The sequence below is a fragment of the Orcinus orca genome, chromosome 2 (genome assembly GCF_937001465.1).
Source record: "Orcinus orca chromosome 2, mOrcOrc1.1, whole genome shotgun sequence".
NCBI classification, from domain to species: domain Eukaryota; kingdom Metazoa; phylum Chordata; class Mammalia; order Artiodactyla; family Delphinidae; genus Orcinus; species Orcinus orca.
In genome coordinates, this window is record NC_064560.1 from 18,879,675 (window position 1) to 18,905,942 (window position 26,268).

Here is a 26,268-nt window from a genome sequence, read left to right on the forward strand (position 1 = left end):
GCCTCATTTTCTCCTGCTGTCTCGCCTGACTGGTTTTTCTTAGCACCTCTCCCAGAAGTTGGGAAAGTGTGGCAGCTCTTTCACAGCAGGAAGTAGACATGATGCCCAGTTTTTTGAAGGCATGACTCAGTTCGGTACTTCGAAGATTTCATCTTCAAAACAGTGTGAGTTGTTTCTGTGATCTGTAAATTTGGGTTGCAGACCATTATGCAGTACTGTGGGTACGTAGTGACAGTATTTTCCAGATAGAAGCTGGCACATGTTAAAGGCTAATTGTGCAGGAAAAAGTACATCAGATAAAATGATAAAGCGTCTAAAATGTGATGTTTATCCTATGTAGGAGCTGTGTCACGATGCCAAATAACTTTCTAAGCAAGAATCCTGATTTCATCAATTTAGCCGTAGAAAAGGCATTTTTACATATATGTAGTCTATGAAATTTCAAGATATTTTAAGAAATCTTTGTTTTAATATCTTCAAATTACAAAAAACTCCAGTGTCTCAGTGAGTACTGCCATTTTACTGCAGCTTCCCAGCAGGACCCCTGCCTGCTGACGTAGTTTGTGATAACGGAAGTGGTGCCCGACCTCTAAATACATGAGAAAGGCTTAGAGGTCTTACCAGTTGTTTAAGGTAAGATCTACTATTAATGAGTAGCAAGTGTATATTTCATCAGACTGAAATTCATTGAGAAAATGTTCTAAAGAAATAGTCTTTCTATTTATGTAAAAAACAACGGTAAAAGTCTACATCTTTTCTTGTGCATTAAGACAGGATCCAGTAAATTTACCTGAAAAATACTTAAGGTCCAAGCTTCCTTCTAGAGGGTCTGTGAGTTTCTCACAGAAGGATTCAGAACAAGCTCTTGGAAGCCATCCAGAGCTCCATTTTCTCATAAACTAAAGTAGTTTTACAGGATGATTTGTCCCTCCCCTCTGTTTCTTTACTTCTCCCTCCTCAGAAGAATGTGTTGTGATCCAGAAGTGTTTAGAACTGTTATAATTGTGACATTAATAAATAACGAGCAACACTTTACAGTTGATTTCTGGGCTAAAAGCAGTTGGAAGATTCTGAGGTTTAGTTCTAAAAATCTTAAGTAAGAGTTGCTGGTAAAGCACCATATTTTAAAATTACATTTCAAGCAAGACGGGAAGATAGTCTTCAGGCTGATTTAGTGTTTGTAGTGAAATTCCAGCATCTTTAATGTTAGTTATACTTCATTTTTCATGGCTTTCTGCTGGATCTGAGGAATTAGAATGAGCACTGGCTTTTGCAGATGTTCAGATTAGGTTCTTAAAGAAAAAAAGCCACATTTCAGTATCCCTCTCTTTTCTTCCTTCTAAGAGAGAACGTGGTGATATTTGAAAAGTAAGCTATAGGAATAAATAAAACATTTAGTTAGCGTGTGTTTGAGCCAGGCTTCTGTGTTAGATTCAGAAAATTCAGTTGGTTATTTCTCCAGTTTGATTTTCTTAAAATTCAGTTTTTTTAAATTCCCATAGATGATGATGGTGAGAATAATGATGATTAAAAAGAAATTGGGGTTCCCTTTTAACTGTAAAAGTCACATCCAAGTATCTTCTTGGGAATGTTTCTCCTGTATTTTGTGTTAAATCTGGAAAATGAAAGTTTAAATTTCTAATGCACAGGTTAAATTTGGATTGGAATTCATATTCCAATATGAATTATCAATTCATATTGGTAACCAATATCAATAGCCAATTGGAATTATGAATTCCAGCTCTCTTGGTTATCAAGGTCTTCTTACTAAATATTTAAGACATTATTAAAAGCTTTGAACACAGTGACCGTTGGTTCTTTCATACACTTCTTTAGAATGCTCTTCACCCATCTTCCCCATCCACCCCTGAAATTTAATTGTAACCTAACTGTAAACTTGACCAACTGACCAAGACCACTGTTATAGGACATAACGATGATTCTTCAGCCAGATACCCAGACATCTCAGGTGTTTATCCTTTTTTTGTTGTTAATTATACAAATTCTACTTCTTAGTGTGGTGTCCCAAAAACATAATCTTGGTACAGGGTATCTTGTGCATTTTTAAAATGTTCTCCAAATGATAGAATTGGCTGTGTAGGGAAGCCAAAGTTTTTATATAGTTTCTCTTAGAGAAATAAAATTCTTTATCCTAGATCCGATGTCCAATTTTCACAAGATGATTGCTGAGAAGGTTATAGGCGGTGTCTCTGTTAAAAAGCATTGCTTTCTGTTAACTAGAAATGTGCAAGCAAGCCAGCGTGCCATAGCCTTAATTGCAGAAATGATCCACACTGCCAGCCTGGTCCATGATGATGTCATTGATGATGCAAGTTCCCGAAGAGGAAAACACACAGTTAATAAGATCTGGGGTGAAAAGAAGGTATGGCTTTTTGGTTTTTTAAATCTTTCTTGTTAAATCCCATACTCTTTGGATTGCATTTATTTTCCAGATTTGTCTCATTAAAAAGTAAAATATGGGCTTCCCTGGTGGCGCAGTGGTTGAGAGTCCGCCTGTCGATGCAGGGGACACGGGTTGGTGCCCCGGTCTGGGAAGATCCCACATGCCGTGGAGCGGCTGGGCCCGTGAGCCATGGCCGCTGAGCCTGCGCGTCCAGAGCCTGTGCTCCGCAACGGGAGAGGCCACGACAGTGACAGGCCTGCGTACCGCAAAAAAAAAAAAAAAAAAAAAAAGCTTCATCAAATGTGGTCTTCCAGCTTTCAAAATAGTTTTCATGTCTGGTCTATATACAGGTGTTTGATCATGGATAACAGCACAGAAAAATAAACTTAGTGTTTCTACTTCTTCACAGTTTTATATAAGAATTTGGTTAAGGAAGGAGATTTTTGTAGTTATCCAAAAAGCATATTTCATGAGGAATCACACCTTTTACTTTGGGGCTTACATTACTCAGATTCACTTTAATTGTTTAACCATTTACTAACTGCCACATGCAAGAGTTTCAAGGCAAGTAAATAAACAAAACTAATATATATATATATATATATATATGTATAAATATACACACATATATACACACACATATTCATACACATCTGTATCAATCTCAGAGGGATACTGTTCTCCCATGAAATTTTTACCTTTTTAAATAGAAGCTTTATAATTGAATAGTTCATGTATATTTTAAAGCATATTTCCACGTTATTTTATTAGCATTTCTTGAAGGGGGTGTGTAGAATGTGGCATCTTGTTTAAGGATGTTTAAATCATGGGTTGAGGAAGGGGATAAAATTCAGCAAATAAAAGGGAAGACCCACGGGCCTTCTGGGAGCAGGCATCTCCCGCCACACATGCCCTTCCCTTGGCCATCCTGCCCATTTGAAGCACAAACAAAACATTAATGTGAATGAGTTTTCCTTCTCCATACCTTCCCCGCCCTCACATGTCTGTAATACCTGGTTCCCACCTGTTTTCTAATCGTATTCAAAGAAAAAATATACCTTCATTATTATCTTTACATGCTGGTTTTTCTTTAGCGCACATGATTTTGTTAAATCTTTTTATTTCCGATTTTAGATGAAAAGGTTTTGTGTCCTATTGACAGAATTCTATACATCAGAATGTTGGTAAAAAAGGGTGGAGTTTCATTTTGGAGAGGCCCTGGGTAACTCTATGACATGTCCTGCAGTCTGCTGTGTCTGTTTTCAGAGCCTGTCCTTAAAGCTTTATACTTGAGCCCTTGGGCAAAGGGGGAGGATTAAGTGAACAAGTTAAGATTTTTCTCCTGACTGGTCCCCTCTTGTGACTGCCTCTGCTGTTGGGGTCCCCCATCCTTTTTTTATTATTATTAATTAATTCATTAATTTGTTTATTTATTTATGGCTGCGTTGGGTCTTTGTTGCTGCGCGCGGGCTTTCTCTAGTTGCGGTGAGCGGGGGCTACTCTTCAACGCGGTGCTTGGGCTTCTCATTGCGGTGGCTTGTTGTGGAGCACGGGCTCTAGGCGCGCAGGCTTCAGTAGTTGTGGCTTGCGGGCTCTAGAGCACAGGCTCAGTAGTTGTGGCACATGGGCTTAGTTGCTCCACGGCATGTGGGATCTTCCTGGACCAGGGCTCGAACCCGTGTCCCCTGAATTGGCAGGCAGATTCTTAACCACTGCGCCACCAGAAAAGTCCCGGGGGCCTCCTTTGGAAGACTGTGTTTACACTGTCACCTGCCTCTTTCAGCTGCAAGGCTGGTCTGCCCTGCATGGGGCCACCTGCTAGTCTCCCCTTTTTTGCCCGTCAAACAAAACTGCTGTGTTACCAATAAAAATCCATTCGTACAGCACCTCCTCCATGAACCCTCATTCCCCTGTCTGGGTCCCTATCCCTTCTTTCCCTTAACCCCTCACCCCAGCCATCCCCAATGTGGCAGCTTTAGTTCCAAATGCTGGAAGCTTTTGGCCTCTGGGATCCCCAGGGCCAGGAGAGGAAAGAGGCAAAAGCCTAGGGATCCTGAGCCCTCAGCTGCTAATGATGTAGGATGGATGATGGATGTGTGTGTACCTATAAATCATAATGTGTACAATAACTTTATATTTTTTATTTTATTTATTTTTGGCTGCATTGGGTCTTCGTTGCTGCGTGTGGGCTTTCTCTAGTTGCGGCGAGTGGGGGCTACTCTTCGTTGCGGTGGGCAGGCTTCTCATTGCAGTGGCTTCTCTTGTCACAGAGCATGGGCTCTAGATGTGCGGGCTTCAGTAGTTGGGGCACATGGGCTCAGTAGTTGTGGCTCGTGGGCTCTAGAGCACAGGCTCAGTAGTTGTGGCGCACAGGCTCAGTAGTTGTGACGCACAGGCTTAGTTGCTCCGTGGCACGTGGGATCTTCCCGGAACAGGGTATGAACCCGTGTCCCCTGCATTGACAGGCAGATTCTCAACCACTGTGCCACCAGGAAAGTCCTACAATGACATTATAAATGTATATTTACATTTACATCAAGATATCTTATACAGTATATGTTATATAAAATGACTAGTTGGTAAACATACTGAACATCACTAATTTTAGATACTAGAGAACTAACAGACAATAAAAACTTGGGACTCCCCCGGCGGTCCAGCAGTTAAGACTCCACGCTTCCACTGCAGGGGGCACGGGTTCAGTCCCTAGTTGGGGAACTAAGATCCCACATGCCACACGGTGCAGCCAAAAACAAAAACAACAACAAATAAAAAAACTTAAAATGTGGTTATGTTGCAAATTCTGTGGATTCAAATTCCACAAACTCTATCATTTATAACTACTCTATAACACCTATCCATATCTTTAAGTATGCAAATTAGTGTATTTGAGTACAGCATGTAATTCGGTCATGAATAACTTATAATTAGTTGCAAATACAATGCAGACGTTTGTTCACAATCTAAAGAAGATTGGGAAAATATTGATTGGTGTTCAGTGAAAAAAATATTTTGTCCTGGAATGAGGGGCAGTGTAATAGCGTTCTAAGAGCATTGAACTTGGAGCCAAGATTCCTTGGTTTAGTTTTCATTGAGAAAAGCATGGGTTGGGCCGTGCACTGGTGTGTACTAAGTACTAGCTGGATAATTCCCGCTACATGCTCTTAGGAGTTGGGTAAATAGGAAAAATGTGGGAAGACAGCAATATCCAAGGGGTGCTGTGCTCACAGAAGATCAGAGTGAGGGATCTGAGTGAACTTCCTGCAGGTGCCGCCTGAGCTAATTCTGCACATGAGTCTGCCAGGTGATGAAGGGGAAGGACTCTTTTGAGCAGAAGAAACAGTAAGTGCAAAGGCACAGCCACATAGTTTGATGGGAGAGCGAATGGTCCAGCATAACTAAATGAAGGCAGTGACATTTTGCTGGGGCTAGGGATGAAGCCAGAGGGTCAGGTACTTCCGTCTCTAGGCATTCATTTCTTCAGCTCTGAACTGGAGAGGCAGACTGGGTCATCTCTGAGAGCCCATCCAGTTCAAACAGCATCCCAAATCTGTAGCTGATTATAACGTAATCCTGCTGAGGAAGAGGAAGGGGAAAAATATATCCAGGATGACCCCATCCCTACCTCCCATCCTGTTTCTCTTCTGAGAAGTTAACTTCATTGTTGGCTCCGATGCTCAGATATTTTTCTCTGAAAGTTTTCTTCTCTTCTAGGCTGTCCTTGCTGGCGATTTAATTCTTTCTGCAGCATCGATAGCTCTGGCACGAATTGGAAATACAACTGTTGTATCTATTTTAACCCAAGTGATTGAAGATTTGGTGCGTGGTAGGTTAATTCTGACTTTTCTTCTTTTTTATTCAATCTTATTTTTTTGCCAAGCAAAAAAAACCCCTCACATGACCACTTTCCTTTTTTATAGGTGAATTTCTTCAGCTCGGGTCAAAAGAAAATGAAAATGAAAGATTTGCACACTACCTTGAAAAGACGTTCAAGAAGACTGCAAGTCTGATAGCCAACAGTTGTAAAGCAGTATGTACGTTCTGTTTCTTTTCAAGTTAAAAACAAACAAACAAACCTCCTAGTTCTTTCTTGGGAGTTAATTCTCCTAGAAAAAATTTCACTGGAGAACCTTAAAATAGTAACCGAAATCCCAAGAGGTCATTGAGAAAAGAATTGCATCCCCAGACAGTGGAGAACTTCTGCTGAGGATTCCATTTTTGCTGTCTTCTTTTGCTATGCAGACATCAACTTTTCATCTTTCCTCCCAAGAATTGAATCAAAATAAGCTTTATAATATAGTCCCCAATCTAATTTCCAAATGGTATAACATTTTTTAAAATTAATTTATTATTTTTGGCTGTGTTGGGTCTTTGTTGCTGCATGTGGGCTTTCTCTAGTTGCGGTGAGCAGGGGTGGTGTACGGGCTTCTCATTGTGGCGGCTTCTCTTGTTGCGGAGCAAGGGCTCTAGGCATGCCGGCTTCAGTAGTTGTGGCACGTGGGCTCAGTAGTTGTGGCTCGTAGGCTCTAGAGTGCAGGCTCAGTAGTTGTGGCGCATGGGCTTAGCTGCCCTGCGGCATGTGGGATCTTCCGAGACCAGGGATCAAACCCGTGTCCCCTGTGTTGGCAGGCAGATTCTTAACCACTGTGCCACCAGAGAAGTCCCTAAATGGTATAACGTTTTGAACAACTTATCGTAACTAGTTTCTCTTGTGATTATCACACACACTGTTTCTTACGTTTTACATATAAAAAGTAATGAAGTACTGTGTTCTTAAGTATAATATTGACCTGGGAGAAAATATATAACTATCAGATTGTATTAGTGTTCTATATACTTTTTTTATGAGTAGTAGATCCTCCCAGTTATATGAAATATAGACAAGCCATTTTCCTTCCGAGTATAAATTGAGTGTGAACCATAACTTTTTCTACCCCTTGCTTTCTCTTTGGCCTTCCCTCTACTCTTCGCATAGTTTTTCTTTTTAAAAATCAGTTAGTATTATCCTTAATCTGTAGACTAAACTGTGGTATTCACTGCTAGCCCATGAATGAGAGACAATTCTCTCCATAGAATTGTTCATCTGACTGTCTCTCAGCCTAGCAGATATAAATGAGATGAAAACTGGGCAAGTAAGAGTCCCTTGTAATTAAAGCAACAAGAAAGGAAGACTTCTAAGGGCCAAATGTCAGTTGCTGTCATGATACATAATTACATAATTATGTTATGTAATAATTATACCATAATTACAGTTAAAGAGAGCTTTTTCTCAGGCCTCTCAGGTGAAAAAGTCCTTTGCCAATAGTGCCTCTATTTGGAAAAGTGTCAAGAAATGTGTAATTGTAAGCCAGAAAAGAATGAGAGCAACATTTCTTCCTAAAAAGACCTAAGTGAAACCCTAAGGAATGTGAATTATGTAGAACATGCTGGCCACAATCTCAGCCATTTTTGTCTTTTTATTGAAAGAGCATTTCCTTTTTTTATTATTATTATTTCCAAGAAATTGCGAGTGTAGCTTTCTAAAAAAAGAGAGACAGACAACAATATGATAGACACTAGAAAGCTAAATAAAAGAATAACTGATTTAAAATGGGGGCCATAAAGCTGTGACCTTAATCCTTCATTGGATTTTGATGCCAAAATCTCCATGAAGATGGAGACCCATCCTCATAAGGCACATTCCTGTGTTAGGGGAAGCTCAGTAACAACTTCACAGGCCTGAGACTGCAGTTAGAAGCACTAGCAGGTAGTGGGGCTGTTGGAACTGGAAAACCTGAGGGTCATTGTCCACACAGGCCCAGGGCAGCAGCGTGACATGGGAGCCAGAATATGAACTAGTGCACTCGGTGATCGAGTCCTACAAGGGCCCGCAGAAGTGGAGCCACGTCATCAAGGAAAGAGTTAATTCACTCTCCTCTGCTTAGGAAGCCAAGACAGGATAGCACGTGTATTCGCTTATAAAGAGGACCTCATCCTTCACAGATCAGCAAGTTAAAAGTGGACTTGCATATTAATATGGCCCGAACCTCGTTAAAAATGAAATGTTTCATACTGTCCACTAGGAGGCATGCTGGCATCACCCCAGAACTACCCACTTTTCATGCGATTTATTCCTAAGCTCCAGAGCTGTTGCAATAATAAAGCAGAATCTCAGTGTGAGCTCTCTGAATAAAAGTTTCTATATTTAAGTGCCTATGGGTAGAGATGTTCCAGAGGTGTTATATATTCAGAATTGCTATGTTTGTGCAATCTTGCTACTTAAAACGCAAAGACGTGAGCTCTGAAAGAACGCATGCAAAGCAAATTAGAGATGCCAAAAGGAAGGAGTAAGGAGAATTTAAACATCAGAATCATTATAGCAGAACTAATGGAATTCCAAGATGTTAGGGGAATTTGAAGGAAACTTAATAGCTTATAATTCATTGTCCTAAGAGCTATTTAATGGAAAATAGTATTAAGATTAAGAGAGGGCTGTTTAGGATTGCTTTGGGACACTGATTGATGTTAAAAATAGAAGTAATCTTGAAAGATGATTGGCTCCTTGTTTCTACACATAGTCATGCAAAATACGTTGTGTAGCTTACCAATGAACACTATGCCTCGTTCCCCAGAAAATCTGATGGGAATGAGACCAGAGGGGTGGCCCATCCGGTGTTACTCAGTCAGACAGCAGCTGAGCTGGGATTTGAACCCAGAACTGGGTATGATAATCCTGCAGATTCATGTATTTTTCTCATTTCTTTCTGAATTTCTTTTCTCTCGAGTGCTGCATGTGGCCTGGAATCAGTTGACTGTCTTCCTGTTACCTCATTTTCAAAGCTACAGAGGGCCACCACAGAATTTCGGTTTGTGGGTCATATCTGCTGAACACCTATTTTTGGTTATGATATTCTTATCTAATCTACAAATAGACCTTATTCAAATTTTAACAGTTGTTGTAATATTGTTGTATCAGTAACAAATGGGAAGAATTTTTTTCTGGCCCAGGATCTCATGTGGCATTTAGTTGTCAAGAATCTTTTTTTTTCTTTTTTCCTTTTTTTTTTTTTTTTGTTTTTGTTTTTTGCGGTATGTGGGCCTCTCACTGCTGTGGCCTTTCCTGCCGTGGAGCACAGGCTCCGGACACGCAGGCCCAGCGGCCATGGCCCACGGGCCCAGCCGCTCCGCGGCACGTGGGATCCTCCCAGACCGGGGCACGAACCTGTGTCCTCTGCATCGGCAGGCAGACTCTCAGCCACTGCGCCACCAGGGAAGCCCTTCTTTTTTTTTTTTAATTGAATTATAGTTCATTTGTAGTATAGTTGTGTTAGTTTCAGGTGTACAGCAAAGTGATTCAGTAATATCTGTATCAGATTATTTCCACCATAGGTTATTATAAGATATTGCATATAATTCCCTGTGCTGTACAGTAAATCCTGTTGCTCATCTGTTTTACTTATAGTAGTTTGTATTTGTTAATCCCATACTCCTAATTTATCCCTGCACCCTGTGGTAAACATAAGTTTGTTTTCTATATCTGTGAGTCTGTTTCTGTTTTGTATATAGATTGATTTGTATTGATTTTTAGGTTTCACATATAAGCGATATCATATATTTGTCTTTCTCTGACTTACTTCACTTAGTATAATATTCTCTAGGTCCATGCAAATGGCAATATTTCATTCTTTTTTGTGGCTGAGTAATATTCCACTGTATATATATACACCACATTTTCTTATACTGATCGTCTCTTGATGGGCACTTGGGTTGCTTCCATGCCTTGGCTATTGTAATAGTGCTGCTATGAACATTGGCGTACATGTATCTTTTTGAAATAGAGTTTTCATCTTTTCTGGATATACGCCCAGAGTGGGATTGCTGGATCATATGGTAGCTCTATTTTAGTTTTTTAAGGAACCTCCGTACTGTTTCCATAGTGGCCTCACCAGTTAACATTCCCACCAACAGTTCCCTTTTCTCCACGCCCTCTCCAGCATTTATTTGTAGATTTTCTGATGATGCCCATTCTAACTGGTGTGAGGTGATACCTCATTGTGGTTTTGATTTGCATTTCTCTAATTAGTGATGTTGAGCATCTTTTCATGTGCCTGTTGGTGATCTCTGTGTCTTCTTTGGAGAAATGTCTATTTAGGTCTTCTGCTCATTTTTTGATTGGGTTGTTTGCTTTTTTGATACTGAGTTGTATGAGCTCTTTGTATATTTTGGATATTGACCCCTTAATGGTCACATCATTTGCAAATATTTTCTTCCAGTCCATAGTTGTCTTTTCTTTTTGTTGATGATTTCCCTTACAGTACTGTGCAAAAACTTTTAAGTTTGATTAAGTCTCATTTGTTTACTTTTGCTTTTATTTCTTTTGCTTTGGGAGACTCATCTAAGAAAATATTGCTGTGATTTATGTCTAAGAATTTTTTGCCTATGTTCTAGGAGTTTTATGGTGTCATGTCTTATATTTAGGTCTTTAAACTATTTTGAGTTTATGTTTGTATATGGTGTGAGGGAGTGTTCTAATTTCCTTGATATACATGTAGCTGTCCAGCTTTCTCATCACCATTTGTTGAAGAGACTACCTTTTCTCCATTGTATATTCTTGCTTCCTTTGTTGTAGATCAACTGACCATAGGTGTGTGCGTTTACTTCTGGCTTCTCTATCCTGTTCCGTTGATCTATCTGTTTTTGTGCCAATACCATGTTGTTTTGCTACTGTAGCTTTGTAGTAGTATTGTCTGAAGTCTGGAAGGGTTATGCCTCCAGCTTTGTTCTTTTTCCTCAGGATTGCTTTGGCAGTTCTGGGTCTTTTGTGGTTCCATGTAAATCTTAGGATTAGTTGTTCCAGTTCTGTGAAAAATGTCATGGGTATTTTGATAGGGATTGTATTACATTTGTAGATTGCTTTGGATAGCGTGGCCATTTTAACAAAATTAATTCTTTCAATTCGAGACTGGGATATGTTTCCATTTCTTTGAATCATCTTCTGTTTCCTTTATCAATGTTATATAGTTTTCAATGTATTGATTTTTCACCTCCTTGGTTAAGTTTATTCCTAAGTTGGTTTGGGTGTTTTTTTTCTTTTTGATGTGATTTTAAATGAGTTTTTGTTTTGTTTTGTTCTGTTTTGTTTTTACTTTTTCTGATATTTCATTGTTAGTGTAAAGAAATGCAACAGATGTCTTTTTATTAATCTTGTATCCTGCTACTATGCTGAATTCATTTATTAGTTCTAATAGTTTTTATGTAGAGTCTTTAGCATTCTCTATATAGAGTATCATGTCATCTGCAAATAGAGACAGTTTTACCTCTTCTCTTCCAAATTGGATACCTTTTATTGTATTTTTTCTTGCCTGATTGCTGTGGCTAGGACTTCCAATACTATGTTGAAAAGAAGTGGTGAGAGTGGGCATCCCTGTCAAGTTCCTGAATTTAGTGGGAAGGCTTGCAGCTTTTCACCATTGAGCGTTATGTTGGCTGTGGGTTTGATGTAAATGGCTTTCATTATGTTTAGATATGTTCCCTCTGTATCCAGTTGGTGAGAGTTTTTATCATGAATGGATGTTGAATTTTATCAAATGCTTTTTCTGCATTTATTGAGGTGATCATGTGGTTTTTGTCTTTTCTTTTGTTAATGTGATGTATCATATCGATTAATTTGCATATGTTGAACCATCTTTGCAACCCTGGAATGAATCCAACTTGATTGTGGTATATAATCTTTTTTATGTATTATTGGATTTGGTTTGTAATATTTGTTGAGGATTTTTGCATCTATATTCATCAAAGATATTGGTCTGGGGCTTCCCTGGTGGCGCAGTGGTTGAGAGTCCGCCTGCCGATGCAGGGGACACAGGTTTGTGCCCCAGTCTGGGAAGATCCCACATGCTGCAGAGCGGCTAGGCCCGTGAGCCATGGCTGCTGAGCCTGCGCGTCTGGAGCCTGTGCTCAGCAATGGGAGAGGCCACAACAGTGAGAGGCCCACGTACCCCCCCCCCCAAAAAAAAAAAAGATATTGGTCTGTAATTTTCTTTTTTTATTATGTCTTTGTCTGGTTTTGGTGTAAGGGTGATGGTGGTTTCATAGAATGACTTTGGGAGTGTTCCCTTCTCTTTAGTCTTTTGGAATAGTTTGAGAAGGATAGGTGTTAAGTTCTTCTTTGTATGTTTGGTTGAATTCCTCAATGAAGCAATCCAGTCCTTGACTTTTGTTTGCAGGGAGTTTTTTTTTTTTTTTTTTTTACTACAGATTCTATTTCACTTCTAGTGATTGGACTGTTCAAATTATCTGTTTCGTCTTAACTTAGTTTTGGCAGGCTGTATGCTTCTAGAAACTTGTCCATTTCTTCTGGGTTGTCCAATTTGTTGGCATAACTGTTCATAGTATTTTCTTATGATTTTTAGTATTTTTGTGATATCGGTTATAACTTCTCTTCTTTCATTTCTTATTTTGTTTATTTGGGTCCTCTCTTTTCTTCTTGGTGATTCCTGGCTAGAGGCTTGTTGATATTGTTTATCTTTTCAAAAAACCAGCTCATGGTTTTATTGATTTTTTAAAAAAATAAAATTTTTTATTTATTTATTTTTGGCTGCATTGGGTCTTCGTTGCTCTGTGGGCTTTCTCTAGTTGTGGTGAGCAGGAGCCACTCTTCGTTGCAGTGCATGGACTTTTCATTATGGTGGCTTCACTTGTTGCGGAGCATGGACTCCAGGCTCGCGGGCTTCAATAGTTGTGGCACGCAGGCTCAGGAGTTGTGGCTTGCGGGCTCTAGAGCACAGGCTCAGTAGTTCTGGAGCACAGGCTTAGTTGCTTCATAGCATGTGGGATCTTCCCAGACCGGGGCTCGAACCCATGTCCCCTGCATTGGTAGGTGGATTCTTTTTTTTCTTTTTTCTTTTTTTTTTTTGCGGTACGCGGGCCTCTCACTGTTGTGGCCTCTCCAGTTGTGGAGCACAGGCCCCGGATGCGCAGGCTCAGCGGCCATGGCTCATGGGCCTAGCCGCTCCGCAGCATGTGGGATCTTCCCAGATCAGGGCACGAACCCGTGTCCCCTGCATCGGCAGGCGGGCTCTCAACCACTGCGCCACCAGGGAAGCCCAGTAGGTGGATTCTTAACCACTGTGCCACCAGGGAAGTTCCTATTGATATTTTAATCTCTATTTTATTTTTTTCTTCTCTGATCTTTATATTTCTTTTCTTCTGCTGACTTTGGGTTTTGTTTGTTCTTTTTCTAATTATTTTAGGTGGTAGTTTAGTTTGAGATTTTTCTTATTTCTTGAGGAAGGCCTGTATCACTATGAACTTCCCTCTAAGAACTGCTTTTGTTGCATCCTGTAGATTTTTGTAAGGTTGTCTTTTCATTTTTGTTTGTCTTGAGGTATTTTCCGATTTCCTCTTTGACTTCATCATTGGCCCATTGGTTTTTCAGTAGCATGTTGTTTAGTCTCCATGTGTTCATTTTATTCCCCCTTTTTCTTTCTGTGGTTGATTTCTAGTTTCATAATGTTGTGGCCAGAAAAGATGCTTGAAATAATTTCTGTCCTCTTAAGTTTGTTGAGGCTTATCTTGTGTCCTGGTATGTGGTCTGTTCCTAGAGAATGTTCCATGCATGCTTGAGAAGAATGTGTATTCTGGGTTTTTTTAGATGCAGTGTCCTGTAGATATCAATTAAGTTCAACTGGTCTGTTGTGTGATTTAGGACCTCTGTTGCCTCATTGATTTTCTGTCTGGAAGATCTGTCCATTGATGTCATTGGGGTGTTAAAGTCTCCTACTATTATTGTATTCCTGTCAGTTTCTCCCTTTATGTCTGTTGGTATTTGTTTTATGTATTTAGGTGCTCTTATATAGGGTGGATATATGTTAGCAACTGTAATATCCTCTTGTATTGATCCCTTTCTTGTTGTATAATGTCCTTCTTTGTCTTTCTTTATGCACTTTGTTTTAAAGCCTGTTTTAATTTGAATATTGCTATGCCTTCTTTCTTGTCCTTCCCATTTGTATGAAATGTCTTTTTTCATCCCCTCATTTTGAATCTGTGTGTCTTTCGCTCTGAAGTGGGTCCCTTGTAGGCAGTATATTGTAGGTTTTTGGGTTTTTTTTTTTTATCCGTTCTGCCATTCTGTGTCTTGATTGGAGCATTTAGTCCATTTGACATTTAAAGTAATTATTGACAAGTATGTATTTAGTACCATTTTAAACCTTGTTTTCCAGTTGATTTTGTAGTTCTTTTTTTTTTTTTTTTTTTTTTTTGCGGTATGCAGGCCTCTCACTGCTGTGGCCTCTCCCATTGCGGAGCACAGGCTCCGGACGCGCAGGCTCAGCGGCCATGGCTCACGGGCCCAGCCGCTCCGCGGCATGTGGGATCTTCCCGGACCGGGGCACGAACCTGTGTCCCCTGCATCGGCAGGCGGACTCTCAACCACTGCGCCACCAGGGAAGCCCGATTTTGTAGTTCTTGTTTGATAATTTCTTCTTTTTGTTTTTCCTTTTGTGGTTTCATGGTTTTCTTTTGTATTATGCTTGAGTTCCTTTCTTTTTTGGTTTTTGTGAATCTGTTGTATGTTTTTGATTTGTGGTTACCCTGGTGTTCAAGTATGTAGACTCATAACAGTATCTACTTACTTTAGACTGATAGGTTCAAATACATTCTGAAAGAGCTATATTTTTTCGCTCCTGTCTCCCACATTTTGTGATTTTGATGTCCTATTTTACATCTTCATGTTCATCGTTTTGCTGTTAATTGTAGTTATAATCACTTTTACAGAATTTTTTGATTGTTTTTTAATCTGTGTGCTGTCTTATTTAAGTGATCTTCAGTCCTTTTATATATTTGCCTTTCCTATTGTGTTTTTCTCTTTCCTATAGATTCTTGCTTCTTTTCTATTTAGAGAAAGCCTTTCAATATTTCTTTTAGGGTAGGTTTAGTATTGATGAGCTCTTTTAGTTTTTGCTTGTCTGAAAAATTCATTCTCTCTCCTTCTATTCTAAATGATAATCTTGCTGATTAAAGTACCCTAGATTGTGGGTTTTCCCTCTCAGGACTTTGAATATATCATGTCACTCCCTTCTGGCCTGCAGAGATTCTGCAGAGAAATCAGCTGATAGCCTTATATGGGGGTTCCCTTGTAACTGACTCTGTTTTTCTCTTGCTGCCTTCAGAATTCTCTCTTTAGCTTTAACTTTTGCCATTTTAATTGTGATATGTTTTGTTGTAGGTCTGTTTGGGTTCATCTTGTTTGGGATTATTTGTGTTTCCTGTACATGGCTATCTATTTCCTTCTTTAGGTTTGGGAAGTTTTCAGCCATAATTTTTTGAAATGCATTTTTGGTCCCCTTCTCTCTCTCTTCTCCTTCAGGAACCCCTATTATGCATAGGTTGGCACACTTTATATTATCCCATAGATATCGTATGTTGCTTTCATTTTTTTTCATTTGTCTTTCTGTGTGCTGTTCTGATTGGGTGATATCCATTATTCTGTCTTCCAGATCACATATTTGTTCTGTGTCATTTAGTCTGCTTCTAGATTGTTTTTTATCTTGATAAATGATGTGTCTAATTTTGATTGGTCCCTCTTTACAGTTTCTAGTTCCTTGTTACGGTGATCTGCATTTCTTTCAATAGTTTTTCTTAACTCCTTTAGCATTCTTATTACCTCCTTTTTGAACTCAGGGTCTAGTAGACTGGTGAGCTCTGTTTTATTGGTTGTTTTTTCAGGGTATTTCTCTTGTTCTTTTGGGAGTAATTCCTCTGCTTTTTCAATTTCACTTAACTTTCTCTGTTTCTACGAATTTAGGAGAATCAGTTGTCTACTGTGGTCTTCAAGGGGTGCTTTTATGTAGACTGTGAGTCCAGTATTTTTGGTGTGAGGCCAGTGTTTGGTGTGGATGCCAGCTGTGTCTTTCCTCAGAGTGTGCTGGCTATTATCCCCTTGATAAGGGGTGTGATTGGTGTTGTGGTGACCAGAGCCTGCACTGGAAGTTGGGCAGGACCTCCTCTTTGCTCTGTGGCTGTCACAGCCCTGTCAGGGGCAAGGTCTGCTCCCCAGGTGTTGGAGTAGGTGCCCTAAGGGTTGGGTTCAGTAAGGCTCTGTTGCCCTTGAGAGTGTGCTCTGTTCCAAAGGAGGTGAGTGCTGAAGCAGGTGAGGCCCATGTGGCCACCATGAAACTATGCGCCACCAGTGCAGGCATCTGCACCTCTGCCCAGAAGCAGCTCAAGGTCATGTCCCTTTCTCTGTTGTGTTTTTCCCAGACCTAGTGCTAGGCTGTGGTGTGGAGTGGGCTGGTGCTAAGGGCTGGGGCATTGTGGCTGCAGGTGGCTGTGCTGCTGCCTGGGACTTGATCTGCCTCTCCCAGGACCTGTTGGCCCCAGAACCAGCTCCAAGCTGCGGTGTGGGGCGGGCAAACCAGAGCATAGCTGCTGGGGGATGAATTGCTGCATACTCCTCCCCAGGGGCTGTCCGCCCAAGACGAGCATTTCTGTGGCATCACCCGGTGTGTGCACTAAGTCTGCATACCAAGTCCACCACTGACGGACCCAGCCCCGCTATGTGCACGCAGACAGTGGGCTCTGAGGTTCGGCCTGGACCATGCACCAGGCCCTCCCGGCTGTCTCCATGCAACTAGACCAGGTCCTCTCCAGGACCCATCCACTCTGTCCTTCTGAGATTCAGTGCCTAGCTGCTGTTTATACTAGTAGCCCCGTCTGGCGTGCGTTTTGGACTGGGAAGTGCGATGAGGTGGCAGGTGTCAGTGCCCGTTTTGGCTGTGACTGCTGGTAAGCCCGCACTCATGCACTCCTCACGAGCAGAGTCCAGCCCCTCCAGCCCCTCTGTCTGTCCCAGTGGACCTCCCAGCAGACGGGGGGCTCCCCAGGGTGAGGGCCTGCCTTTGTGGACCTCTCCTCCTTCACCATCCCTCCCAGGGGCACCAGTTTCATCCTGATGCCTTTTTTTTTCCGGCCTATGCAGTTACATAGAGATCTGTTTTTGTAGCTTTAGTTGTATATGAAATCTTCTGCCAGTTTGCAGTTGGTTTCCTGTGAGAATTGTTCCACATGTCAGTGTATTTTTATGTGTTTGTGGGGGGAGGTGAGCGCCACGTCTTCCTGCTCCGCCATCTTGCTCCCCTCTCTGTCCTGAATCTTCAGTCTCTTCTAACCTGGAACAGTTCCTCAGTCTTTCTTTGCCCTTGTATAACCTTGATATCTTGAAGAGTCCAGGCCGGTTATGTTGTTGAGCCCCTCAGGTTGGTTTGGCTGGTGTTTCTCAAGGTGAGGCCCAAGCTTGTGAATTTGGGGCAGGTACAACAGAAGCAGTGCTGCCCCTTCAGGCCACCACATGGGGAGGCCGGGTGCACCATGGCCCTTTGTCCTGTGACCGGTCCGTTCATTTTGATCACTTGATTAACGTCATGTCTACCAGGTTTTTCCATTTAAGTTGACTGTTTTTCCCTATTTGGGGGAAGTATTTTGAGATTATGTAAATGGTTCTGTTTCATATCAAACTCTGACTCTGCTTTTAACGTCTATTTGTGATTCTTTCCTGAGACAGTTGCCAAATGACGGTTTCATTCCATCATTCCTCCTGCACGTCACTTCTGCAGTAGACTTGGTATTTTATTCTAAGGAAGAGCTCATTCCATCATTTCTCCTGCACACCACTTCTGCAGTAGACTTGGTATTTTATTCTAAGGAAGAGCTCATTCCATCATTTCTCCTGCACACCACTTCTGCAGTAGACTTGGTATTTTATTCTAAGGAAGAGCTCATTCCATCATTCCTCCTGCACGTCACTTCTGCGGTAGACTTGGTATTTTATTCTAAGGAAGAGCTCATCTGTATGGACTCTTGGGTTCTATTTTAGTCTATGGATTGTAACCATTACTGTTATTTTAATTCTCAGTTGTCCCGTATTTGGCCAATGGGAAAGGCCCTTTAACCTGACTCCTGTGTCCTATTAATCTGTCCCTGTCATTCTTTCAGTACTTCCTTAATTTCTGGCAGGAGATGTTCCAAGCTTGTCTTGTCCTCCCCAGCGCTGGGATCCATCATTTCTCCAAGGGGTGCTGGTTCCTTTTGGTGGAGAATGGTATTTAGAAATCAAGACCTGGACACTGGGTATCGTTGCTCCTAGGCTCTCCCAGTGGACAGAGCTAGGGAATTTGTGTGTGTATAATCTCTGTATGTGGATATGTGTATAGCTATGTCTTTCTCTATCCATCTGTGTTTATTCAAACCCCTGAGGTATCATATTTTTATCATACTATAGGTTTCATGATTTATACCAACATTCTGCCTTTCCATACTTGTAACTTCCTTCCCCAAAAGTAAGAAACGTGGACCCCATTCTCTGCAACATATTTATTTGCTCAATCCTAGAATATACCATACGGGGTTAAAAGTTGATGGCTCATATCTCTATGAAAAAACCTAGTAGTTCAGTATTTATAGTTCCTTTTGTCTTTAGCTTGAGGATAACATTGTCACAGTTCTGTGTTCAAAATTTACCTTTCTCCCTGTCTCGCTGCAGTGGTTTTATTATTTGAAATATGGTTCGGTTCCTTTTTATTCCATTTTAGGGATTCCCTTCCATTCTGACTGATTTTGTGCTTTGGTTTCGAGGTGATTGTTGTTTCTAGCGTGTGAAGCATTAACGTGGCTCCGGAAGTCAAGTGTACAAGAGGTGACTGCCCGCTCATCCCTTTCACCCTGGCCGTACCCGATCCTTTCCACCCACCCTGTAAGTCACCAGTCTCCTTAGTGTCTGCTTCCTCCTTCCTGTGTTTCTTTTTACACAAATGAGCACATACATGCATGTTATTTCCCCTTCTTTCTTACAACAAAAATCAGTATTATACTCTACTGCTTTCTGTGTTGCTTTTGCATTTGCTTTCTGCAGTTAACAGTATACAGTGGATGTCAGTCCATGCCGATTTGTAGACTCTTCCTCTTTTTAAACAGCTGCATCGTATCCCACCGTGTGGATATGGCATGGTTTACTCAGCATTCCTATATACGGACATCCCGATTTCTGATGTAACTACAAATAACACTGCAGTGACTAAGCTTGTGCAGATGTATTTTTGTGTTGTTAGAGGTGTGCCTTTGGGCTCTGTTTTAAAGTAACGGTGTATGTGGTTTTGTTAGAATCTATCAAACGTCCCTCCATGAGGGCTGTGCGTATGCATTTCCACCAGCAGTTTAGGGGCGGGTCTTGCCTGTTTCCGTACAGCAACACTAACTGAATGTGGCCTCAGACTTTAATATTTGACCGTCTGATAGATGAGAAATGGTATTACAGTGGGGTTTTAATTTACATCTCTCCTGAGTGAAGTGGAACTCCTTTTAAGATCCGTAAGGGCCGTTTTTATGTCTTTAATTTTTGTGAATTGTCTACTCATGTCTTTTGCCCATTTTTCTAATGGGTGATTGGTCTTTTTTCCCTCTCAGTTTTAAAGAGATCTTTATATATTAAGAATATTAGCCCATCATCTGTGATAACTATGTTGAAAATGTTTTCTCACAATATTTTCCATTGGTTTCTGACAACAACCTGTTTTGATATTTTTTATGTAATGGTGGAGCTCCAATAATCTCCATTATTTTTATTTATTATTGTTATTTTTTAAATAATTTATTTTGGCTGCGTTGGGTCTTCGTTGCTGTGTGTGGGCTTTTTCTAGTTGCAGCGAGCAGGGGCTACTCTTCGTTGTGGTGCGCAGGCTTCTCATTGCGGTGGCTTCTCTTGTTGTGGAGCACAGGCTCTAGGTGCGTGGGCTTCAGTAGTTGCGGCGCGTGGGCTCAGTAGCTGTGGCTCGTGGGCTCTAGAGCGCAGGCTCAGTAGTTGTGGTGCATGGGCTTAGTTGCTCTGTGGCATGTGGGATCTTCCTGGACCAGGGATCGAACCCACGTCCCCTGCATTGGTGGCAGATTCTTAACTACTGCGCCACCAGGGAAGTCCCTCCATTATTTTTAATAAATAATACCACAGTACGTATATTAACTCTTATGGTGGTGTAAACACACCCTTTAAAGATAGAGATGCTTGATAAATGTCAAGTGCTGTGCCCCTGCCAGTGTAAACAGGACTTTCTGACCTTTTTGAGGCAAGGTGTAGGAGAGTCTCCTGAAAGGTGTGGACCTTCCCCCCAAAGACACACGTGTGCACCACGTGGCCTGGCTGCGGGCCTGCTTCAGACAGAACAGTTAGCTGAGCTCTGCTTTCTTTTACCGAATCGCTCTTTGTTCTCCACCCTTCTCCAGAAAGATGTGAGGCATCTCTGTGATGCTAAGGACAAGAAGCATTCATTTCCAGCAGCACGCTTGTTTTCTGTTTTGGGGGTTGCATCGCTTCTGCCTTTCCTGGTTGGGTAGGACAGATCCAGACAGTCCGCACCTGGGTCGGGGGAGTAGGCCTCTGCAGGGGTGAGGGGTGCTCTTTGCTCTGCACTGCTGGACATCGAGCAGAAATGTCCCTTCCCAGCCTGGGGGCCAGAAGCTGCCCGCTGAGGAGTAGCGGGCTTCTGTGTCTGCGCCTGTGAGCCGCAGCGGGCAGCACAGGCAGACCTCAAGGCTTCATGCGTCCTGGGCCACGTGACTTGGCCTGTCTGAGCCTTGACTTTGAGGCCCATTGGAAGCTCAGTGTAGCCGAGTGATGAAGAAGAGTCTCTGGAGGAGACCTCCTGGGCTCAGTCCTGACTCCACCGTCTCCTTGTCCTGCAATGTCTGGTGCCCTCTGTGTCTCAGCAGCTGCCTCCTCAGTGAGTTAAAATGGGAGAAATCAGAATAGCGCCCAGCGCATAGAGCGTGCGCAGTGATTGTTAGCTTTTACTGTCATCAACCGCAGAAGAAATATTTATGGGATGTTGTGAAATTTAACTAAGATAATGTAAAGTGCTCATCATATATACTCCATAAATTTTAATTCTTTGAGTTTAGAAATAGAATGGAGTTTTTAAAAATCTTTGCCTTCTCAGGAAGGAAGTTTGCATTTCTATGCTGCTTTGTGTTGAGGAAACAGCGTTACCCTGTCTACAGAATTGCTTTATGAGTTATTTCTGCCTGGAAGGGGGTGTCATTGTGTTCTGAGCTCAGCGTATCCCAGGCTGCCCAAGCCTTGCCATGCACTCATTCTCTCAGACAACTTGATGCATTTCTTCTTTCAAAATTTCTACACTGTCTCCTGGGTGGTCTCATAGATCCCTCCCTACAGCCTGTGGGTCAGTGCCTGCCGGTGGTAAGGACTTTGCTGGTGAAAGCAGTTGAGTTTATTATTCACTCAAGTAAGGGGCCGCCTGGCCTTTTATGATGTGCGCTTTTTTATCAAGGATGTGTGGCCAAACATTATACAGGCACAGGCTTCATCCAGTCATCAGAAACCTTCTCAGGGCCGAGCAGGTCCTGTGCTCTGGCTGCAGCAGAGGTGCCTGGACACTCTCCAGGCTCCTGTTTGCGCGTCCGGTGGAGCGGAGGAGGACTGTTCACAGTCACAGCAGGCATACGGAGTTAGAACTAGCTGCCCGGCACTGTGCTGAGCGTTTACAGGTAGCATCACGTGTATTCCTCATGGCAGCCCTCTGCAGTAGGCACTTAAGAGCCTGCGTTTTACAGATGAGGAAACTGAAGCGCAGAAAGACTCAGTGACACACAGAGGTCACGTGGTGCCTGTGGGCCAGAAGAGGCCGTCTGGCTCTCCGGGGGTCAGTACAGACCTTCCCTCTCCAGTAGGGGAGTGTCCCTCTCCTCCCCCACCCCCCATTCTGGTTTTTACCACATCTGTTCTCTGAAATGTGGCCGGGCCTGCTTTGCATGCTTAGCAGAGCAGCGGGAAACGCACTGAGTGGCCAGTGCCAGCTGGGTTTTTTGTAGTTTTACAGAAGACTTAGAAGTCCTATTTCTCCCCCACTGGAAAGGGGGAAAAAAGGCTTTTATACAGTTACATGACTTCTAATGAGAGAAATATGGAAACAATAGGAACAGGGGCATGAGACTTGAGGCTATTACAGACACATCAAGAAATAATAGCATTTCAGAATTAAGTGAAATCACCAAAAAGTATTATAAGAAAGGACTACAAATGGGGAAATAAACATGGCAACATCCTGTGTACAATTAGATCAGGTTAGATATCTATCCCTAAAACAAGGGTAAGTCGGTAGAAAAATAAAAATAATGCCAACAGTTGGGCGAGGTTTGCTGAGTGCTGGAAGCCAGCATTTCAAATACTGGAGTCTCTTTCATTTGCATGTCAAAAAGGCTGACCAGCAGAACTGGTCTAGTTGTAACTCAGTTTTTTCTGAGCGGTGGGAAAGATGGCTTATCCTGTGAAAGAAGGGGGAAAAGGAGAGTTTTCTTAAAGTTTAAGAAAACAATCTGAGGCTGAAATCCTTTCATTACAAACGTTTGAAACACAGGTACTTTGTACGTGTTTGGTCTCCTGATAGCAGTCTCTCCTGACTGCACATAATCCAGCCTCACTGCCTCTTTTCTAAGAGGAAGGAGGCATGACTCCCCCTCCGGGGCTGCTGCCCTGCCAGCGGCCTATCTCAGGATCCTCTGTTTCAGGTCTCTGTCCTGGGATGCCCTGACCCAGTGGTACATGAAATTGCCTATCAATACGGAAAAAACGTGGGACTCGCTTTTCAGGTTGGTCCGCTGCTTTGTAAGAGTGTGGCCTGTTGGTCCAGCTGGCAGGGTGGCGGGGACACTGGTGTGGTGCTTGTGACAGCCCTTTCTCCCTTTCCAGCTAATAGATGACGTCCTGGACTTCACCTCGTGTTCTGACCGGATGGGCAAGCCGACCTCAGCCGACCTGAAGCTCGGGTTAGCCACCGGTCCCGTCTTATTTGCTTGTCAGCAGGTAGGTTTTTTTGGGCTGCATTGGGTTTTCGTTGCTGTGTGCGCAGGCTTTCTCTAGTTGCGGCGAGGGAGGGCTACTCTTTATTATGGTCCGGGGGCTTCTTATTGTGGTGACTTCTCTCGTTGCGGAGCATGGGCTCTAGGCGCGTGGGCTTCAGTAGTTGTGATACACGGGCTCAGTAGTTGTGGCTCACGGGCTTAGTTCTCCACGGCATGTGAGATCTTCCTGGACCAGGGCTCGAACCTGTGTCCCCTACATTGGCAGGCAGATTCCTAACCACTGTGCCACCAGGGAAGTCCTAGCAGGTAGGTTTTGTGAACTCCCTTGGACACATTGCTGAGAAGCCCTGCAGGACCAGGACCTTCCAGGCATGGCTGATGGGAAGGTTAGATGAGGAGATGGAAAGCATTTCTAAGAGACTACAGCTCCAGATTTGATCCTAGTTCCAGGACTGAGGTGTCCAGGCCAGTCATTCCACGTCTAAACTCTGTCCGTTTCCTTATCTGTAACATTGAGAAGATGACAGCCTTCCTCCTAAGGTCATTGTGAGGATTAAGTGAGATGATGTTCGTGCAGGTACTATGTAACTTAAGCACTGTGTGCATGTAAGGAAGCATTGTGACTCTTTCCGTGTGTTCTGGGCACTGACAAGGCGGATGGTGTCTATATCTTGATGATAGGGCTGGACTTTGGCTGTGCCTCAGAGCCCCTTAAACAGGCACAGGAAAGCCTCCAAGCATGAGAAATTCTCCAGTTCTAGAAGTTTAATGGGACTGTTTGCTGCTCTCAGAGAGCCTCAGCCATTGCCTCAAAAATGTCAGGAAGTCAGTGGAATGCACTAGAACCACATAATTCCTCCTTTCTCCAGGTTGAGGGGCTGTCAATTAAGGAAGTAAGTTAAGCTACCTTTATATTCTCCTTAATACGGATGAAAAGCTGAGGAGAAGCTGCAGAGATGCTGTGGTGACTTGCAAGGCAGACGTTTCCAGAACCTGCTTTGGCCCCTGGCCACGCTGCTTCTGGCTGTGCCAGATGCTCTTTGAAAGAAGTAGGGCCTTAGCTGGTGTTTGGACAGCTTTTGAATAGATTTTCATCTTAGTGGTATTTAATTTGTTATTGAGCACAGCAGTAAAGTGGTCATCGCTGTGCCACGAAATCAGAAATTAGCTCTTTGATCTAAAATTGTGTAACTTTTAGTCTTCCAAAGATTTTGCCTCTATTCTTTCTCAAAATTTACAAAGATAAATCATGTCTTCCATAGACCTCGATGATTCCATTTTGATATTACAGAAACCTTGCTTTCGATCAGTTGCTGGTGCAAGAAAGGAGAGGTCATCTTTTAGTCACTATCTAATAGAGCCGTAAACAGGGTGACCCTCTGAGGAGGCTGATGCTTGGGGGCTGGGCCGCTTACCTTGGGCAGCCCAGTAGCGGACAGCAGTCAACCCAGGAACGAGGGCAGGGAATGGAGGTGCTGATGACCAGGCTCTGGGCAGCCTCTCAGGACATTGAGGCAGAGGTGAGAAGTGCAAGGGCTGCTAGGAGTGGCTCCTTTCTCCCACACAGACTGACTCGCCCACCCAGAACTCAAGAAGAGTATTCATACGTGTGCCGCGTTCTGGCAAAAATCTGTCAAATCCCCTTGTGTGCATTAAAGCATGAGTGAGGGACTTTTTTTTTTTTTTTTTTACCATTAACCCACAAAAAAGCAGAGGATTCATGAGCCACGTAAACGTAAGGCATCCTCAGATTCAGAAGACAAGGCGCTGGCTGCCGTGTGCACAGCTGCAGACATGAGTCTGTTCCCCAGGCCCTGGTGAGGAAATGTGAATAAGGAAAACAAGCTGGGCCGGCTGCACTGAGCTGCTGCAGCCCTGGGCTTATCAGGATGCCTGAGGAAGGCACCTTTCCCTGAAGAAGCCTGCATCTACTAAAAAGCCTTGGGGGCTGTGCTGATAGAAATCTTTACAAGTATAAATAATTGTCATGAGCCCCGTGATACTAAGTTAACAGCTGAGTCCTGCTTCAATTTTAAGATGACTGAGAATGCTTGCCTCTTCTGTTTCACTACGAACATATTTCAAAAGAAATGCATTTGCTTTTCTCTACACAAAGGAGTATGACTAATTCTGTGTTCAGATACGGAGGGGCAAAGTCAGGGAAATGGACCACTCCTACAGATTGACTTGTCAGTTACCTACAAGAGATTAAAAAATGATGGTTTAAAAAGGCAAGGAAAAGGAACAAACAAAAGCTTCCAGTGTCCCAAACCACAGTTGTGTGTGTATCACTGGGAAATCCCAGCATCACAAGGCACATACTCACCCTCAGCAGACAGCGCTTTTCCTGTCTGTCCAGAAGGCAGCAGGAAAAGGAGTTACAAGGCACATCGTGCAGCCTTAGAAAAGGGACACAAATAAGGCCGAGCATGACGCGGCTCTGGACAGGACTTGTTTCCTAAGCAGACTGATTGTTCTGTCTCACAGCACATGGGCCAAAAGTTAGGTTAGATACGTCTAAGTTCTTTTCAACTATAACATCAAGTTTAGGCTCTACAGCAGATTATACTGTCAAAAATTAGGTTCTTGGTCAGAAATTTGTCAAGATTTTGGAGGTAAGATTGATTGGGGTAAAACAAGTCCCCAAAATAACATGAGAACGTGCCATATCTCCATTTAATGAAAATGCATTGTTTTTATAATTTGCAAAGGATTCTTTTGTTTGTTAACTCTGATCTCACAACTCCTTTTTGTGGTAGATATTATGTGCCTTCTACAAGTAAGAAAGTGATGCTCAAAACTTGGCCAGAATGAAACCTCTGGTAAACGGCACAACAGGCAATTAAACACTCCATGTCTTCAAAGGCCAGAGTCGTTTCACCACACACTGCAGTGTTACTGCCTCTGCTCGTGGCGATCAGCGCAAGTGCCCCATGGGCCTGAGCCCTGGGAGGCCGCCCAGAGCAGAGGACTGGCTGATCCCGCACTGAAAAGGCACTGACGACACTCAGAGGAGTCTC

General features: G+C 42.6%; 1 protein-coding gene across 8 annotated transcripts in view; it reads left to right on the forward strand.

The window, feature by feature from the left end:
- Positions 1-26,268, forward strand: part of PDSS1 (decaprenyl diphosphate synthase subunit 1) — a 47,211-nt gene that overhangs the window by 15,137 nt on the left and 5,806 nt on the right. Inside the window, exons 5-10 of one of the 8 annotated variants that reach the window (XR_007475626.1) lie at positions 2,242-2,383; positions 6,119-6,230; positions 6,325-6,438; positions 19,013-19,130; positions 22,955-23,035; positions 23,136-23,154. Coding sequence is in view for 4 of the 8 variants with exons in the window: in XM_004275885.3 (XP_004275933.1) it covers positions 2,242-2,383; positions 6,119-6,230; positions 6,325-6,434; positions 22,955-23,035; positions 23,136-23,249 (559 nt within the window). In the remaining 4 variants the exon portion in view is untranslated. Of the gene's footprint in view, positions 1-2,241; positions 2,384-6,118; positions 6,231-6,324; positions 6,439-19,012; positions 23,036-23,135; positions 23,250-26,268 lie in introns of those variants that run through there. The other 7 variants (XR_004486550.2, XR_004486549.2, XR_007475625.1 and 4 more) reach the window with 7 other exon arrangements.